The sequence below is a fragment of the Amblyomma mixtum genome, chromosome 10 (assembly GCF_055824585.1).
Source record: "Amblyomma mixtum isolate Tamu chromosome 10, ASM5582458v1, whole genome shotgun sequence".
NCBI classification, from domain to species: Eukaryota; Metazoa; Arthropoda; class Arachnida; order Ixodida; family Ixodidae; genus Amblyomma; species Amblyomma mixtum.
In genome coordinates, this window is record NC_143021.1 from 103,859,717 (window position 1) to 103,879,282 (window position 19,566).

The 19,566-nt window shown below is 45.7% G+C and overlaps 1 protein-coding gene across 1 annotated transcript; it reads right to left on the reverse strand.

Annotated features, from left to right (window-relative positions):
- Window positions 1–8,993: 8,993 nt before the first annotated feature.
- On the reverse strand, window positions 8,994–19,054 carry LOC149326591 (cytoglobin-1-like). Its single transcript, XM_089564625.1, has 2 exons — window positions 18,569–19,054; window positions 8,994–9,395 (listed from the first exon to the last, which is right to left on the reverse strand). Exons 1-2 carry the CDS (start codon window positions 19,028–19,030, stop codon window positions 8,994–8,996), a joined length of 864 nt encoding a protein of 287 aa, XP_089420751.1. The 5' UTR covers window positions 19,031–19,054.
- Window positions 19,055–19,566: the final 512 nt, after the last annotated feature.

Here is a 19,566-nt window from a genome sequence, read left to right on the forward strand (position 1 = left end):
GGCTTCTTCGGCTTCTTCTTCTGGATAAAGCGCATGGCTAGGGATTCATGCTCGCACCCGAAATGTTAAGGATTCTTTGCTCTGCCTCAGAAAGAAGGCACTCTCTGTTTAGTATAAGAGCCCGTATAACGTCATTCTGCATTCACTGTGAGTGTCATACATGAGGCAGCCTGACAGCACGTTTCGCAGAAATAATATGAAATAGATATGAGTAGTTTCTTTTTGTAACTATACTGAAAACAAGAAGCTGAAACTACATCAGAATTATCGGTAATGCAAGGAAATATATATACTTTAATTTCCGAAGACAAACCCATGTTTTAGTACATGGTCCTGTAGAAGTCTTTAGTTTGCATACCAACACAGCATATTATAAGCTACAGCTTGGATACCACATAGTTTTATGCGAACAAGGAATCTGCGGGTTTTTCTCGTTGCCTCTTTAGGTGGATTTCGTTCATATCGAAAGAAGCTGCTCAATCTTTCTTACACTAACAGCAAGTATACGTGATTTTGCGAGTTATGATGTTATCCACATACAACGTGAGCGGAAAAGAAAAAGAAAAAATTTGGCTGCGCGATTGCCATCAAATTGGGCTGAAAATTTTTGCTAATACTTACATGCTATATTTTTTTTATTTACGCCTTAGGGCAAATTCCTGTAATTGTCTTTTTTTTCGAAATATTTTTGTATCATTTCGGGCTTCTGCACCAAAAAATTCTTGTCTGACCTTGAAATCCGTATTATACATTTGGCGCGCAGCTCAAGACGCTAATGCACTAGAAGAGTCCAAAATGCTACAAAAGTCCAAAACAACATGCCACGCCGGCTCTCTATGTGCAGCGGACAGGCTCACTTTTAATTTTTCATGCACAGCTTTTTTCTTGTACCGAACAAGTATCATAGCCATCATGCTACATACAGGGAAGTCGTGAGTCTACGAATCACGTATGTTAAAAAGGTTGACTTCACTTATTACATTGAGGAGATAGGTTTTCTGCTTGCTGGAAAGTGATCATAGAATGAACAAGAAGGATTTTCTACCAGCTGGAAAGTGATCATAGAATGAACAAGAAGGATTTTGTACCAGCTGGAAAGTGATCATAGAATGAACAAGAAGGATTTTCTGCCAGAGGTACACTGCAAGCCATTATGAACCCTTAAGGGCAGAATTTCATCATAAATCCTTAAAACACCCACGATTTTCGTGAAAAAGGTGTCGCCATAAGGTATCACCAAGGGTGTAAAATTTGTACTTTTTTGCGTACATACACCCCTTGAGATCGTTGAGGTGCAAAATATGCGTTTAGTTTACTCACAAAAACGCTAAATATTAAAGTGGTCAGTTCGCGCCAAGCATCGTTGCTACCTAAGTGAGCTCCACCGTATGCAGTGAACTGCCTGTGAACAAACACAAAAGAGAAGCCTGCACTGCGCACAGTGCATGGTCTCCGTTACGGCCTCTGATCTGCATTCGGTCGTCCAAGTTGGCATTCGCTCGAGAGCGGAGACCAGGTTATGGAGGTCATCCTCGATCCGGCAGCTCAGGGGATCAGTAGGTCAGCGGGCCCCCTAGCACCCAAGGGTCGCTTTTGCAGATTTGTCTTGCGGAAAAAGAATACAAAGGAGAATGGCCAGTATAAATTGTTTCAAAATTGCCTCTTAGGATTATTGTCATAAAGAAGACTGCTGGCCCTACCAGAGCAGGTGTGCGTGACTACTCCACAAACACGCCTGTCGCATAAGTACATTGTCGTCATCATCAGCCTTACAATGGCCACGGCAGAAAAAAGGTCTCTCCCACATCTATCCTCTTAACCCTGCCCTGTCGCCATCCTATCACGACAGACTTCTTAGTCTCATCCGCCCACCTAACTTTATGCCACCCGTGCTACACTTACGTTCATTGGAATCCCTTCCGTTGATCTTACGGAAGATCGGTTACCTTGCTTTCGCATTACGCGCCGGCCCACGCACATTTTTTCTTGACTTCGACTAGGATATCATTAACTCGCGAACTCGCGTGTGTTCCATGAACTTGCCCTCTTTCTCTGTCTTAACTTACACCGCTTAATTTCCGTTCCATAGATAGCTGCCTGGTCGACGGTTTAAGTGGAACTCACTTCGTTACCCTCACGTTTCTGCTCCGTAGAAGAGTACTGGTATGATACAGATATTGTACACTTATCTCTCAAATGCGCTCCACTCTATCTTTGTTCTTCTCGGCATTTCCATTTCATGATCCGGATCAGCGGCCACTGCTTGCCCTAAGTCTTGTTATACCCTTGCCACCTCCAGCATCTCGCTACCAATAGTGAACCACTGTTCCCTTGGTACTGTTGAACATTACTATGCTTTTATGCATAATAATTTCATGACGTTCCGTTCTGCTCTGGCTGTCTAACGCATTGATTATGCTTTGCAGTTCATCTCCTGAGTGACTTAGCAAGGCAAAGACATCAGAGAATAACAGATTACTAAGGTATTCCCCTTTAACTCTCATCCCCATCTCCTCGCAATTGAGCACTCCGAATACCTCCTACAAACAGGTGATGAAAAGCATTGGGGAGACCGTGTCTCCCTGCCTGATAGTCTTCCCTATTGGAACTGTGCTAGAACGGTTAATGCGGCACTGATGAGATACCTGAACTCGTCTTCTTGCCGCGGGAACTCGATCTACACGTACCGAGCATTCTTAGAAATTTCGAACTATTTCCGTGTGCGGCCGAATTCTATAATTCAAATCGGATTAACGTCCGGCTCCCGCCGTAACTTTTGGATTCTCCGCAGACGGTGGGAGGTGTCAACCAACGCATGGAGTGGCTTTTAGACAGCCGCATGGCGGCGTTGCTTTCGCTTTTATTTTGATTTTTTTAGGTTTCCATGAATAAATAGATCTAGTCGGAGACTACACAGCTTCAAATTAGGCCCACGGAAATGAACATACGCGTCGACTTTGCTTTCGAGATAACTAGAGCGGCAAGCCGCTACGGGGCTGTTTGAAAGGTTGGTTCACTCCTCCCACCGTCTGCGGGAACTTAAAAATAAAGGCGGAAGCCGGGGCATTTAATCGGATTTAAATAAGGGAAATTGGCTGCACGGGGCAATAATTCGAAGTTTCCAAGAACGCTCGCAACGTGTAGATTGTGTTCCAGCGGTAAAAATACGACCAAGGGTGGAAGAGCGGGCTAGTTGGTAGTTCATCTTGGGGAAAAACACGGCGCACTCCTAAGACAAGGACGAAGAAAGATAAGACGATACAGCGCTGACTTCAACTGATTATTTTATTGTGGAGCGACATATACATAAGTTCGAAAAGTGGGCGGGACGTTGCCGGACGTTGCCTCAATGAGCGTCTTATGGAGCACTCAAATAATGTTTCTAACACCGTCAAGAAAAACCTGGCTATTCACTGCTTAAAGTGCCCCTCTGGTTCCTGTGAGCCCTTCCTTCGAGAATGCTCTGTTATCTCGAGAAATGCGCATAAAACCACGCGCGAAGTCATAGAAACCGCCCACATTCTAAAGCTAGGTGAAGAATGTATTAGCACACTCTCCATAGCGGTAAAGAAACGTGGTTTAGACTATTAGAGCCAGGCACAGAGTAACTTTAATGTGTACGATTACGAAATACGTCCCTTAGCCTTTTTTACCTTTTGGACAAGGTGGCTCAGTGGTTATGGTGCTCGGCTGCTGACCCAAAAGACGCGGGTTCGATCCCGGCAGCGGCGGCTGGAATTTCTTTGGAGGAGAAATTCTAGAGGCCCGTGTACTGTGCGATGTCAGTGCACGTTAAAGAACCGCAGGTGGTCGAAATTTCCGGAGCCCTCCACTACGGCGTCTCTCATAGCCTTAGTCGCTTTGGGACGTTAAACCCCATAAACCAAACCAAACCAAACCTTTTGGACAAGGTTGTTTTCTGTCTTCCGCTTTTAATGGCCCTTTTGGTTCTTTTATAGTTTTTAAATTTCTTCCTATTTTTAGTGATCTTCTTGGCCTTTTAGTGAACTTTATGCACTTGTTGCCATCTAGTAGTGTTTTTTTGTTTCTCTTGTACTGCCTGGGGCTGTTTGAGTTTGTTAACATCCCTTCCTTTCCCTTTCTCTGTATCTATCTCTATCTCTTGTACTGCCTGTTCGCGTCATCCTTTTAAGCGTCATTCTTTCAATCGCCCCTCCACTTGTCTGTTTATCTTGTTTAGTTTTCATTTTTTGTTGCCTCCAAGGGTCACCCTTGCCCTCTCGTGTCTTTTCAGTTTTAGTATGTTATCTTTCGGTCACGTGCAAACTCAGCAGCTGTTACCCATGTCTTCCTGCGCACGTTTCGAACAAACATATATATATATATATATATATATATATATATATATATATATATATATATATATATATATATATATATATATATATATATATGTCGCTCTACAATAAAATAATCAGTTGAAGTCAGCGCTGTATCGTCTTGTCTTCTTCGTCCTTGTCTTAGGAGTGCGCTGTGTTTTTCCACAAGGAAAATACGAGTTCGGACTCCTCTTTAGTGCACCTTTAATTGTAACTAGTTGGTATGGACTCATTGCTACGGAGCAGCGTGCAGCGACAACACGCAAGAAAGGAGAGGACACAGGACCAGCCGCTGGACTATTAATTGAGGTTTATTCGGGAAAAAACTTCTATGAAACTTCGCTGTTCTGCAACTCAAGGGGTTCCACAACGCCTAAAAACAGTCAAACACTTCTTTTCACTGTCACTGTTGTGCAAGCCAAGGGGTTTATTAAATGTGGCAATGGTCAATCAAACATTTAACAAAAGCTGTCAATAAAAGCAAATTTCTTGTTACGCAAGGTCAAGGTTGTGCTGTCAAGGTTGGGCTGCTAGTGCACGAGCGTCGTACTTTGTTTTTGTTGAAACGTGCAGAAAAGGTCGGACCTGACCCAAAAGAAAGAAGAAATTATGCTGCGGTGCCCACGTCCATGGAATGCCACATCGCTTGAAAAAAGTAGGAACTAGACACGGCGCGCGAGGTATGCTTTCCGTTCCAGGAAGCTTGGTCAGATCCGAGCGTGGGCCCACAGAAGAGCTGAGTCACACGCCAATGCGGGATATAGTATTCGGCCCCAGTGTAAATATCTCACAAGCTCTAAAGGTGTGTGGACAGCATTCCGTTGTCATGCGGAAGAACATACATACTGTTGCATCCATTGGTTTTGGTTTCGTATTGATAGATTGGCTATTTGCTTGTTTGTGTTTATGTGTACCTGTCGAACCGCTATCTCTGTCATGTGCTTTTTGTTATTGAATGTATGTGCGCCCCCAATAAATTGCGTCTTTCGGTCCCACTTTGCGTGGAGCCCAGTCTCTTCGTAAGGCCGCCTCGGTCGATACTACAATGGCGACGAAAGGATGGGATAGATCAAACGCAGTTTGAGTCCTGAACGTAATTCGGCAAAAACAATTTCTCAACGTGAAATCGGCTCTTTCTGCAGTTTGAGACAAGCTTCTGTTATGTTTTGCCATTAGTAGTTAGCGTAATTTTTTCTTGCAGTGCCGATTTAAGCTTTTTTGCGTCTTTTCATAGTGACGCAGGCCGCTCTTGAAGAAGTCACTAGTACTGGAGTGCCCAGCGAGTGCTGAAGCTGCGAGCTTTTTCTGATCCAGTATAATGTCATCCCATTTCGGTGATGACATTACAGACAAGTGACAGGAAATACTTCGACGAGATTTTTGTATATGACTTTGAACCAGAGTTACGTGTATCATAAATGAGTCGTATATGGTAGCAAGAAAAGCAAACTGCAAATAGGGCTTTAGATCAAGTTTTTCTCAAAGCGGCGATGGAAAGTGTTTTTACTCATCACTGAGGGAGAAATTATTGCATTCATTGCAAAAGGAAAATAGCGTGCAACAATATTTGCTTAATTGCGCTGTTAAACCTACTTGGTCTTAGAGTTCTACTGCATCTTATATTCGGGAGGAAGACGCTTTTTCTCCATTGTGGCTTGGAGCTCGAGGAGACCGAGGAGCCGCATTGAATGTTAACTGGCTTGAAGCTCGTGGAGGCCGAGCAGCCATATTGAATGTCAGTGACATTTGCAGAAGGGAGATGCTTGACTCCTCCATATTGGACTGGTACTCGGGGAGGTCGAGTAGCCATATTGGACTGAGAAATTTCTTGCGTCATTTATTGCCACGTTCAGTACTGACTAGAGCAATGAAGTATAAATTCAAGCAAGAAGAATAAGAAAATTTTTGCCATCTTTGAGTTCGAATAACAGGAATTTTCGGAACTTACTGGAAGAAATGCCATTGTAAACATCATCTTTTACGGGTACATGTACACTCGAACCATTTCTTCAACGACCTGGTCTCCCACCTGTCCCATGGGCACAATGATTTAAGACTTATGGACTTTATTTGAGTGTTTCTGGTTGAGTATCGCCACCAGTTGAAAGCAAAAAATAACTGTCGATTTACAACTTAGGAGATGAAGGCCGCAGACTACTTGATCCGAATTACGTCGCAGGGACAGGCAACTGCGTCACAACATTCCACAATACAGCCTTCCACTGGTGATGCCACACCAGATATCTATATTAAAGTTATTCTAGTGGAGAGAGAGTTTGCAATTCAATGTCACTTGGTCGTAGAAAGCCATCGATGTAAGAATCGCTGTCAGCAACCTGGCGAATCTGTCACTGAGTATGTAGCTGCTCTCAGAGATTTGTTTAATATTTTAAGCTATCCTTCGCGGGATGGATGTTCCGGCAAGCGTCTCGTATAACAGGACATGCTGCCGAGAACAATTCGGTGTTGAGCGCTCTTTTCTCGTGCGATGTACTGTATTGAGCCCGTGTGTGCCAGACGTAAAACAAGAGGGAAGTCTCTCCACCTTCTACAACTTGCATTCATCTTCCACATCACTGCAGCATAAAAAAGACGAGCCCGAAGGAAGAAAACACCTACGACACGGACAAACGCTGCACTCAACTGATTTTATTTCGCCAGCAATGGGAAATATGAAGATTCCGCCGCGAATGCGCACGCAGGAAAGTACACATGCCATGAATAACAAAGAAACCTTATCATCCGTCAGATACATCTTATCGCGTGGCAGAGAAAAGATCACATTCTGCTTTGTACAAATGAATAGCAGTATCGCTTACGCAAAAATCGCCCTTTTTCTTCATATGGTAAGCTTCTAGTAGTTTGCGTGCAGTTTGATCTTTGCTTTTGCCTAGAACCCTTGCACCGTCAAAATACATTTATCTCGAGCAGAGGACGTAAACGGCCGTAAACATAGGTAATCCGTTACCAATGACATCACTTGAGGGTTAATGTTGTAAAACGCCACTTTTTATTTATTAAACGATGCGTCACGGTGGGAAAGTTCTCTTTGAGATCCGCAAACACACTGTCCACGTTCAGACGCCTGTCCCAGTGCCACCGTCAGGCCGTCGCAAAATCACTCAACTTCGTAGTAAGCTCTCTCCGGCACAGGACTTGTGAGATGAATGTGGCTTTGGATACTGCGGACTTTGCTTCTGCACACTTGGTGCAATCCTACCAAAACTATTGCCACTAGCTGCAGACGAGAAGAAAGAACCTTCCAAGACATGCTGCAGTCTACGTTCAATACGCATATCGAACGATGCCCTTCAACAGTTTGCAACTGATCTGGAGGTGTGCTTTTGTGGGTTCAGTATGGTGCGATCAGCACTGAATGTAGGAGGTAGCAAGCCCACGTCATAAGCAGCATCGAAAATTTCAAACAACACATGTGCTAGGCAACGCAAGAAATGTCATATAAAACTCACTACTAATACAATCAGGGTCAGGATGTTTCTGGCCCTACAGAGCAGAAACCGACAATTTGGCCTCCAGTGAAATAAGAGAACCATAAATGACTGTACGCTGCTGGTCTTGAAGTCGCGGAAACGCTCCTTTTAAGAAACTCAAATTTGACCCACTAACCTGATTACGACTAACATCTGAGATCCGATTATAATAGGGAAAAAAGTCACCAAGATGCCTGTCGTGCAGGTATAGCTTCCGTATCGAATTTTTAAAAGTGCATTGGAAAGAGCGACCTGCCTTTTATTATTAAACTTGGGGTGAGATGGTTGGTCATTGAAGACCATCCGTATTTACGACCTAGTCATGACAACCTGACATTTTTTTCTGCGCTGAAGTGCTGTATCTGTGCATTGGCACGGTTGTCACTAATAATGATTTAGGTGCAATTCTTCCCAGCTCATGCAGCTCATTTTGGCTTATTTCCTAATTCACGAAGGTAAAGACGCTTCAGGGATGAGATGCGCGATGATGATTCAGTACCCAAATTCTTAACTTCCAGCTAACGAGGTCTTAAGCACTCGCGCTCTTGCGGTTCATGTCAGCAAGCCGGTTTCCCAGGGAAGCCTCAACAACAACAAAAAAAGTGTGAGATAGCACTGCGCAAAATACATTCTACGCGTCCCATAAAACAGCGTTGAGGGATTTCTTCACTGCCGCAGGGAACCAACAACTGTGGCTGTTGAGTGGCTCTGAATTTAACGTCTCAAAAAAGAGCGTAGTCCAGTGCATCAAATTTCTGAGGGCCTTGCGCATGAGCAGGAGAGTTTGGAAATTCCATTAAACTTTCCCGGTATGATAGCGGGAATTGTCACTAAACGCACTCCAAACAGGCAGAAGTCCAGAAGCCGTACGCACGAATGATTTAGTTAGAACAAACGCTGGACGCCTGCTTTAACACAAAAAATCCGTCGGCGAAAAAAATCGACATCAACTTGAATTCAAGGCGAAACTTTGCGCCAGAAAATCTACGTTACGGCAAGGGCAAACAAATTACGCCGAGACCTAAAATAGGAATGCATGCGTCTATCTAATAACGTCAGCGTACCAAAATCAGCACATCACAAAGATCTGCGCTACGCGTCTACGAGTGCCACGTTGACGAGATTGAAGCCCATGTGTGCGTGGGGCCCCGCGCTTTCTTATTCAGAGCTTTTGTTTACGGGGCCCTTCTCTTCCGCTCTTCCCCGCTTTCTCTTTAGCGCTCTTCTTCTTGGCTGCGCCCCTGTCCTGCCGCGACGCAGCGTCGGCGTCCGCCTTGTGCCCCTCGCTTCCCGGTCTGGCCTCGGCGGGGCCGGCGGTTTGCTTGCGGATAATGCGCGGCGGTCTCTTCGGAGCCGCCGCTTCGTCAGCCGGTGCCTTTGAGCGATCGCTGCCACCCACGTTGCTCACCGTGGCGGTAAACAAGGGCGTCGACGACAGCATCGTCTCGCTCTTGAAGGATGAGGCGCGGCTGTAGTAGTCCGATGCCGCAGAAGCAGTCGAGGCCCTCTCAGCGTGTTCCGCGGCCGCTTTCTCGTACACGTCCTGGCATATGGCCACCATGCACTGCGCAAAAATCAGCGCGGAAGAGTCAGCGTAAGCCGGTCTGAAATTGCATGGTATGCTAGCTGAACGGTCGTGAAGCCGTACATGGGCCATGATAGGAGATGTAGGAAAACGTTACCGATTGATTTCAAACGCAGGGAGGTCTTGATCACGCGCTCACTTTGCTAAGCACACGGGACCTTTTTGCGTTTCGCCTTTATCAATTCGCGGCCCTCGCATCCTAGATTTAAACCAACGAATCAGGGCGCAGCAACCGAGCGTCATAGCACCTTAGCCGCAGCAGCAGGTGTCTATGAACAGCCTTTATGAAAAGCAAACAGTCCAAAATGTTTTTATCAAAGCAGTGCTGTGGGACTCTTGTAGCATCCTTACAAGTAGCAAGATTTTTACGCGCCACGGCAGTTCCAACAACCTTCAACAGATTTTTTAATGCTAGCTGTGTTTACGAACCCACATTGTAAGGCCAAGAATAAAACGAATTGCGCTGAATACTTTTGACAAACGATATAGATGGGCACCGGGCCTAATTCTGTTCAGGGCTGCACCGATTAACGACGGCAGCGGCTTTAGGGAAAGAATGAAGGAAGAGAAAGAGAGAATCGAAGCATGCCTAAAGCGAAAACTCTAGCGCTCAACGCCGTCCAAGACATTTGTTGAGTGCCGCTTACACAGAAATGAAGCGCGAGCAGGCCCCCTCGCAACTCTGACCAAGATTTGAATAGGTGAACGTTGCTGTAGTTAAATGAGCCAGTCTACTGTGAGCTTGACTAGTTTAACTCATTTTATAATTACACAGGCCTAGGGAGTTTGCTCGGCGCTACTGGTGCATCACAACTCAATGCAAAATGGTGACTGATGGACAAGAAACATTCAGCATGTTTACATTAATTATTTCCCCCAAAGTAAATAGTGGTAACTGGAGAGGATTCTTGAAACGTCGTCTTCTAGAACTGCATGTTTTTTTTTTCCGACAGAATTGGTATTTTATCAATCTTTTAATCCCTAAGCTATGGTGTCATCCACGGCTGTTGTTCAAAACGAAAAAAAAAATCAAAATTTCACGACATGACTCATGATCAAAACGCTCCACAGGCAACAAAGTACAAAAGAAACAAATCGCAGGCAAATGCTGACTATCATCTTAAAGGCAGTGCTGATGGAAAAGGAAATAAACAGAGAAAAATCTGAAAGAATAAATGCAGGCAACCACCGGAAACTGGGCACGTCACGACCGCGTGGAGGAAGGTAAAACGCATTCAATGAAAAAGCACCCTTAAGTAGTAAAAGAATTCGGTGAAGGCCCTTAAGACTGCTTCTGTCACAAAATGCGAAAGCATTAAAATGCTGAGTCATGCTACGTGTCACGATTACTATGAGTCATAACGATGAGTATGAGACATAACTATGAGGCATCACCATGCAATATGCTTCTAAAGTTCTTAAGAAACTCTGTACCCCTACTTAACCTTGCTTGTAAAGTACATTTCAGAATGATTATTAGCCGTGACTATGTCTACGAAAAAGGACAAGGTATACTATTTGCACAACTCTATACACCGTACATTGTGTCACAGAGTGCTCAGTAATGCTGCTGACTCATGCGTCATGGCTATCACGGCGCTACCTGGAAGGTCTGGTTCATGCTACGTCGCAAAAGGAAAGCGCTAAGTCGTGCTATGTTGCGGAATGATTATTAACTTTGAGGAACGACTGACTACGCGTCATGATTACGCATGCATTGTACGTACTCTATGCACAAGCCGCTATACACCACATACAGAAACGCACCCTGACCCCTTCTCTCCAACAGGAGGTCGAACGAGCGGTCTCCGCACTGCAGCCTTCCATCGTTTTCCTCCGCTGGGTCCCTGGCCAATCAGGGATTGACGGCAATGAGCTGCCCATCAGCTCGCCCGCGACACACTTTTCCGGGCACTGTTGATCCCCTGGCCCAAGCCCTCAGAGGACGGTGGGTGACTCACCCTTCGCCGCACCATAAAAGAGGTCTACCTTGAGCTCCGCCTCGACAAACGCCTTTACCCTCCCCTTCATCTATCAGTCACGGTGCTGGAGTCTCACCTTCGGCACATTCAGATGAATGCACTTATCACCCCGTCCCGCCTCTTCCTCTATCGCTATCGATCAGATCCTTCCTGTCCAAACTGACCCTGTATCTATGCGGACCTGGCCCATTGCCTCTTCTATTGCCCGGCTGCTCAGCAGTCCGGTTCCTTCCCCCCACCCTCTCTATCCATCACCACCTGGCTCGACTGGCTTGGCGCTGAAGGGGAAGAAGAACAGCGGCTTCTGGTCGCCCAGGCAGTCGACATGCTCGGCCTATAAATTATGGTCGAATAAAAGTCTTTTACTACTACTACTGGATACAACTTAAACTACGTTACTTACAAAGCGCTGAAGTAAGACAGTCTGACGGGCTAATTGGTTCATGATCTGTTTTGAATGGCCGTGCGCTAATCAGACGTTCGCAGGAAAGAAGTATAGACGACAGGAACGAATCGCATGGACTTAAGACATAGTAAAATGCCCGTAGCAGACGATATGTTCTCCAGTAAAACTTTTTGATGGGCTATTTAGTAAGCGATCTTTTTCGAAAGGGTGTACGCTAATTAGACATTCACAGGAAAAAAGTAGAGACGACAAGAGAGAAGCGCGTTTCTGTCCGCCCATCTCTACTCTTTTTTTTTTCCTGTGAACGTCTATATAGCGCATAGCCTTTCAAAGAAGATCTTGTAAAGCGCTGAGTATATTATTCACCAGGGTGGAAATATGGGCAAGTCGGTACTGATCCATAACACAAGAGTAACGCAAAACCAGGACGAGGGAAAAAAGGGGAAAGAACACACACCAACAACACAGGCGCTAACTTCCGACTGACGAAGAAAGCCAAAACCAACTAAGTGAATAGAACCAGAGCAAAAGTAGCGCATGCGCTGACCTACGCGAAAAAATCGAAAAAAGATGCGATAATAATGGGAGATCATGGATGTTTTGAACCTATGAAGGCCAGCTCCCGTTTAGAAAAGGAAATGGACGGTGTACTAACACAGTTATCTTGTAAGGCAGAAATCTGCGCAGCTTCCACAATTTCGCCAGTTAGCTTATCTCCTTATCTCTACTCTTGGCAACGACTGAGCATTCATCCAGAAAAGGTACACGCTTGCACTCTTTGCAATGCAAAGCTAGATTGCTGCCGGTATATGTCTTCATCTCGTTATTGTGCTCCCGAAGCCTCGTTCAGGCAGCTACCAGATTGCCCATTATACTGCTTGCTACAAGAGAGCGGAATACTGTACACAATGCCCTCAGTACATTTAATAAAATATTTTCCTGTGGTGGATGGTAAACTTGCTTTTGGGAGCGATGTGCGGAGGGTAGGGATCTTTTGCCTAACACACTTATTTTCTCTGGAGCTGAAAACACCACGCGAACGTTTGCCTTTTTTCCTATTTAATTAAGATAGTGCGCGAGACAATGGATGTAAGGAATGACAGCCACCTTGCTCCTCGTTTCTTCTGTGGTATCACATTTTTTTCCGGAGTTTCTTTTTCAGGATGTTTTCGGCGACTGAACCCACGAAATCCTTAGGCTATCCTGCTTCTAGGAACCTCGCAAGTCGTTCATGAAAGCTAGATGTGCATTGGTGGGGGAATTACTTTGCAAAGGCATTTTTCATGCAGATGTTAATGATGCCTCGTTTCACAAGTTTAGAATAAGCTGATGTATATGGTTGAAGCGGATTGTTGGCGCGAGATGAATAGCAGCAGCAAACGTGGTTGTCCATGAATTTAAGCCGAATATCAAGAAATCTTATCTCTGAGTCAGTAGGCATTTCGCTAGCGAATAGCATCGGGTGAAAACACCCTTTTCAATGGTCAAAATACATCGTGGGAGTTAACAGCGCGAACAAGACGACAGACGAAGCAAGAGGACACAAAGACGAGCGCTGACTCGTCGTGTTCGCGCTCTTCCCTCCCACGATGTATTATTACAAACTTGCCCAGCTATCCATCTTTCTTCAATGGTCAAAATGTCTAAAGGAACGGCCTCCAGGCTCGATGGTGTGCAATTGAAAGGAAGTAAAAATCATCAACCAATCTGAAGGTTCTATTCAGGCAAGAGTTTGCAAGTCGCTCTTGGAGGATCCTGTCAAAGTGTGCAAGGTATAGGCTACGAAGTGCGGAGGCCAAGCAGGACCCAATGCATATTCCCTGTTTTTGAATGTACGGAGCGTCTTGCCAATTTATGAAAGTGGAGCGCAGATAAAACAACAGGAATTCTAAAAGACTATCAATAGACAGCCCTGATTCAGTTTGAAAAGCCCCCGCACTCTAATGAAGAATAGAGTCTTCAACTATGGTAAGTAGGTTATCGTGAGCCAAGGATTAATATAAGTTTTTAACGTCAATGGGGAAGCCGAGAAGGCTCTTGACGGCAAACGATTTTACCATTTTTACAACTTCTTCTGAATTTCTTAGAAGGAACGGGTCTTTAATAGGCAAAATATTAAGTTTCTCTTAGAGAAACAGAGTGATTTACTTCCGGCTAGTGTCCTGTTCAGAAATTATTTCCCTAAGGGATGGATCAGCCTTATGAGTCTTTGTGCGCTGAAAAAACACTTCAAAGAAGAGACGCTTGCTATTTTCAACGCTCTTTGCCACTTTCGCAAGATTGAGCTTGCCACATAGCTGCATGGCTTGTGCCTTAAGCTTGGGAAGGAAAACCTTTCTACGGGAGGGCTTTCTTGGGTTGAAAACATCCCTGATCTCCCGTTTTTAATCGCATCTTTTTTCGATCTATTTTTTCCCTGAGGTCAGCGCATGCGCTACTTTTGCTTAGGTTCCGTTCACTTGGTTGGTTTTGGCTTTCTTCGTCAGTCGGAAGTTAGCGCCCGTTTTGTGGGTGTGTTCTCTGGCCTTTTTTTCTGTCGTCCTGGTTTAGCGCTACTCTTATGTTATAGCGCTGAGTATGATACCTTTCACAATGACTATGAGTGATGACTATCTACGAGTTATGAATATCATAGGTAACAACAGGTTACGCTTCATTGTTCATGATCTTGCATGCTCGCTTGCATGTCTTGTGACATCGTACACCGCCGTTGGTCATCGTCCTGGTTTTGTTCAGTAGACCGCGTGGAATTTCATGCAATGCACGGCGGCAGACGCCGGCTTTGTGCTAATGGGACATACAATGCTTTCGCAATACTCCCGAAAACAAAACATATATTCGGAAGCGGGATAATATGAACAAAAATAAATGCTTAAGTTAATTTAGTTTGTCGGTTTTAACGTCCGTAAATGAATCAGGCCTCGGGGCATCGTAGTGAAAGCCTCCGGAGCTATCCACCACCTGGCTCTTTAACGCGCACTGACATCGCACAGCACATGGGCCTCCAGCATAAATAGAAACGTAACCGAAACGGGCAAGGGTCGACAAAGAGAAAGTATGTCATTATAGTTAGTTAGTTTAGTTTATGGGGTTTAACGTCCCAAAGCGACTAAGACGAGTTAAGCTTATCAAGCATTCAATACAGCAGGCCCGTTCGCGGATGAAATTCACTCTGGCGTGCTACTCAATAAGTGAATTCGGTGAGCTAGTGCCGCAAACAGCAAAAAAAAAACTCATCAGAAGACTTAACAAGAGCAGCAGCTTGGGCTTGTTGGTCATTCATCTCCAAGTAACAGCGCAAAAACACAGACGAGGCACGTAAAACTAAAAAACAAAACGAGCGTTCGTTGTGTGTTCTAGTTCTATGCGTCCCGTCTGTGTTTTTGGGCTGTTACTTGAAGCAGTAGACTTAATTAGCATTAAGGGTGTAATCTGATACCGTTGCTATGCGATGTCAGGTGGCTGCAGTGAACCCTTAAGCTATCGGACTGAACGAAAGTTCGTCGGTGGCAGAGGGTTAGCGCCCCTGGCTTGCGGCCCAAGCGCAGCGTTCCAGCACCGGCTTGACCATGTTTGTTTACACCGCAGTTTTTAGAGCGCAGCTCTTTGGCGTCCGTTCCTGGGTTTCGCGTCGTCGTCGGCCTCGTAACCAGCTCCGCCCCCAATGTCACGCTTTTCAATTGGTCGAAATGCTCGTGACGTCACAGTGCGCGAATTTCAAATGGGGCCAATTGTACTTTGGTTAGTAACCATGCAACCAATCAAAGGGATCGTATAGTGATGCTGCAACTAAGTTGGACTGAGTTTAGTTAATTGTTTAATTAATCAATTAGCCTAATTAATATAGAGGAGAATGAAGAGGTCAGAAGAAAAGAAAAGAAAGACGCGCGCCGCAGCGACAACAGCGTCCGCGGAAGGAGACGCTGCTGAAAAAAACAGATAAGTACGAAGCCGCGTTCCCTCCACCACCACGCACTTCCCCACTCAGTAAGACGTTGCTCGTTTCATATACGTTGTGTCGAACATCCTAGACAGTTCCAACAATTGACAGGTTAATGACAGAACACGATGGATAGAAATACAATAATATAAATATGAAATAGCCTAATTAACCTTTCTAGTTAGACCGCATAAATAAATAAAACCGAGAACGAAATTGGTCGAGTTGGGGAATCGAACCAGGGTCTCCGGAGTGCGATACGAGCACGCTAGCCACTCCGTAATGCCAGCTGAATGGTTTGGAATGAACTAAGGTGCGTCTAGCTAATACGGCGTCTTCGTTCACTCCCATCTTCCCCCTTTCCCTTACGGCGAGGTGCAGGTGTCCACCCAGATATGCGAGAGAGATACATTTCCTTTCCTCAAAAAATAAATTTACCGTCCAGCAAGGCGTACAGCCGAATTGGTGATGGCGTTCTGTGGACTCCCTGGCAGCGTTGCAAGACGCTGTCGCGTTCCACTCTTACAGGCGAAGCTTAACATGTTAACCACACATCAGTAACACACGCAGACAGCCAATGGACGCGTCATTCGCTGGCAGCACTTGATTCATCATTCACAACCACATTCTTAACGTACGCTCCCTTGCCGCACATGCCAAGGACGTACACCACGATCACATTCTGCGCCATTCCTCTGTACTTTGCTTTGCTGAAACCTGGATGGATCCCGAAGAGCCTCTCGAAATTATAGATTTCCTATACTGCTGTGGTGCTCGCAGAGACCACAACAGAGCGGCGGGAGTCACTATCTACTTGCGCACAGGTCTCTCTGCAATACCAGTCGAAATGTTTGGCACGTCACATGAAGTTGGCGAACTGTGCGCCGCAAAGTTGCCCAACGGCTTGCTGGTAGTAGCTGCCTACTTCGCCCCTACCGCACTCACGAAAGACGTCGTGCACTTCCTGCAACTCGCATTAACCGTCCATCGATCCACACCGATGTTAGTAGTGGGGGACTTTAATGTTGACATAAAGACAAACAGCAATTTCCTAACACTTATGCGGGAGAACATCCCGTTCCTCTCGCTCGTAACGCGTCCCACGGCTGTGACAACCTCGCGAGGCACTTGTATAGATCTCGTCTTTGAGAATCAAGCATTCGTGTACCAATTCGAACATATATCACTCTTTCTCCGACCACAAAGCTTCCTTCATGACTGTCAAGAACTGTTAGTGGAGTCTTTGTTAAAGGAATACGTGTGAAAAATAAAAAAAAAATTCTGTGATAGCGCATACATGTGTTGCTCGATTTCTTTGCCTCAATCTATCGAAAAGGTGAAACAGCTTATTTGCTGCGCTCAAATTTCGCATTAGGAAGTAACGTAATCGTCGGTAATTTTTTTTTCCTTTTTATTGCGAAAACATTATATGTGCAATCAGCACAAAAGCCGACGTACATCGACGTGGCAAATAAGAGGATATGGCGCGTTCAGGTATCGTAACGATTTTCCCGTCCGCTCAAGGCATGACGGCTGGTAGTGGCTTCACTAAACACATTGGCTGGTAGGGGTGCAGTCGATGCCTTAATGAGGTTTTCATGCCGGTGAAGTTAACGTTTTATACAATTTTCAACTGGAAGGGACAGAGACACCTTAGTTCGATGACAGACAACACTCACGACATAGCAGGTCGGGAAATGAGCACATTATCCAAATGGGCTTCTCGGACAAGATCGTAAAAACCTCTGATTTGCGTCACGAGAGGTGTGTGGAATTATGCGATGTACAGCTTTGGTCGGTTGAGGGGCGGGGGAGGGGGGAGGAGGCCTATCACGGAAATGGTAAAATTAGCAAACTTTTACTGCGGCAGCTCTGCTAGTGTGGTTTCGGGCATACGAGCCGGACTGTGGGCAACCTGCCAGGTATGTACACCTTGCCGCAAACCATCTCGGTGAAGACCTTGATGGTAAATATTTGCCTTCAGGGAAGGCGCATTTGTGGGAAAGACATTTGGTCGAAGGCCTTATATTAAAGACCTTCAAGGAGAAGGTCTTCACGGTAAATCCATTCCAGAAAATGTATTTAAGGGCTGTAGGTTATTAACGTTTAGCCTTTACGGACCTTCTGTGCCCACCCCGCCGTAACCAGTGATATTCCACGATGCTGGGCCGCCGTGCTAAGTCGGCTGTTAATTTCTTTCTTCGCCATTGAAAATTGATATATATAATTCGAAGTCCACATATATTTAAAAGGCTGTTGAGCCACTCGGTCTCGTTAAAACCTTTCTCGCGGAAGCATAGATAAACTCATGAAATTGCACAATGTCTTCGAGGACCTCCTTGCGAATTTTGTTTAAATCTGTGACGCGCAGAAATGGCCGAGGGAACTTATTTGCGTTTTCGCTCTGCAGCCAAGTGTCGTTATTTCTCAGTATACTGGATCCAAAGATCGGAGGTATTAGGTGGATCTTTGTTGTGCTTATCCTCTACGCTTAGGAACATTTTTTTACAAGTTACTCTGAATAAAGAAATTCTTTCTGGTGCGTGTGCAGTTTACATGGCTCCTACAATCCCAATTCTGGATTATACTGCTTCTCCGAGACGTTACTTGCCCGTCAGCAATGGTCAATGTTTATAGCTGCAGCGGCAGGCAAGCCATAATGTACAACTTACATGAGCCTTGAATAAATTATATGAGCTCTAGTCTGTTGTTTTTTGCACCATATACCTCTGCCTTAGCGCATTCGCTTGAGAAAAGGTCGGCTTCGTTCAGCTGAAGGAGTAGCGTAGGCTGCAAGCTAAGCGGAGCCAAATGGATTACTCACTGCGAAGAACTTCCGCCAGGCCTCGACGGCAGCCGGCGTCATGTGCCGTTCATCTGTGCCCTGCAGCGTATCCACCACAACCTCGCCCATCACCTCGAAGTGGAGCGGTTTGACCCCCTTGCGGCGCACGTGCTCGGTGGTGTTGCGCCGCACCAGTATCTCGAAGGTGGCCGGGTCGCGCAAGCTCTCCACCATGGAGGTGATGTGGTATCCGATGGCGCACCCGTGCGCCCTGAATGTTGGGTCTTCCTTGAGCGCCCCGACGGGCTTACCGCGGAAGGGCTTGAACAGTTGAATGTACTCGGGGTGCCTGATGAACAGGGAGAGGAAAAGGATGGCGCCGTACTCGGGGTTCTCTCTGGTGAATTTGCGCCACGTCTGCTGGACGAGCTGCACCTCGTTTTCCGTCAAGCCTGTGAGCTCGTCCGGCAACTCGCCGGTCTTGCGATGGATGTTGCCCATTCCGTTGTCGAAGGCTTTGCGTGAAGAAAACGTAGGCACGTTGCGCCGGCTGGCAAGGACTGCGTTGTCTGACAAGAAGGACGTGGTTGGAATGGCGTTTGGCGGCGTCTTCTTCTTCTTCAAAACAAAGCGCACTGGTAGGAGATGCATGCTGTTGCTCTGCGCCAAAAATGTTTAGCATTTTTTGCCCTACCTATAAAGCATGTAGTCATAACTCCAGATATTTTTCCGCGCGTGATCATCCTTTCTTTTCTCTACTGGTGCGCGAAATTGCGAGAATACTTTTGACAACAGGGGGGACCAAAAAATAAAGATCTACTGAAAGAAGACTATGAAGGAAGAATAGGATGGCGTTCAGAACTTCTGTTATTTCGATTTTCTTGGATCAGGATCAAACACCGCAGCGCGAGGTATTGCTGTAGTACTGCGATGGGGACGCCCAGACCACCCTGTGAGTCCCCATCGTGCGCAAGACTTTCTGTACGTTTTGCATTCTGTAATCGGTTAGAGTGGCATTAATTGCATCTGACAGTTTC

Bases quoted from the DNA above. Each gene is read 5' to 3' on its own strand.
- LOC149326591 (XM_089564625.1), bottom strand. From the start codon at position 19,030: ATGGGCAACATCCATCGCAAGACCGGCGAGTTGCCGGACGAGCTCACA. The intron at 9,396-18,568 runs GTGAGTAATCCA...ATTTTTGCGCAG, and splicing joins CCTGGCGGAAGTTCTTCGCA to TGCATGGTGGCCATATGCCA.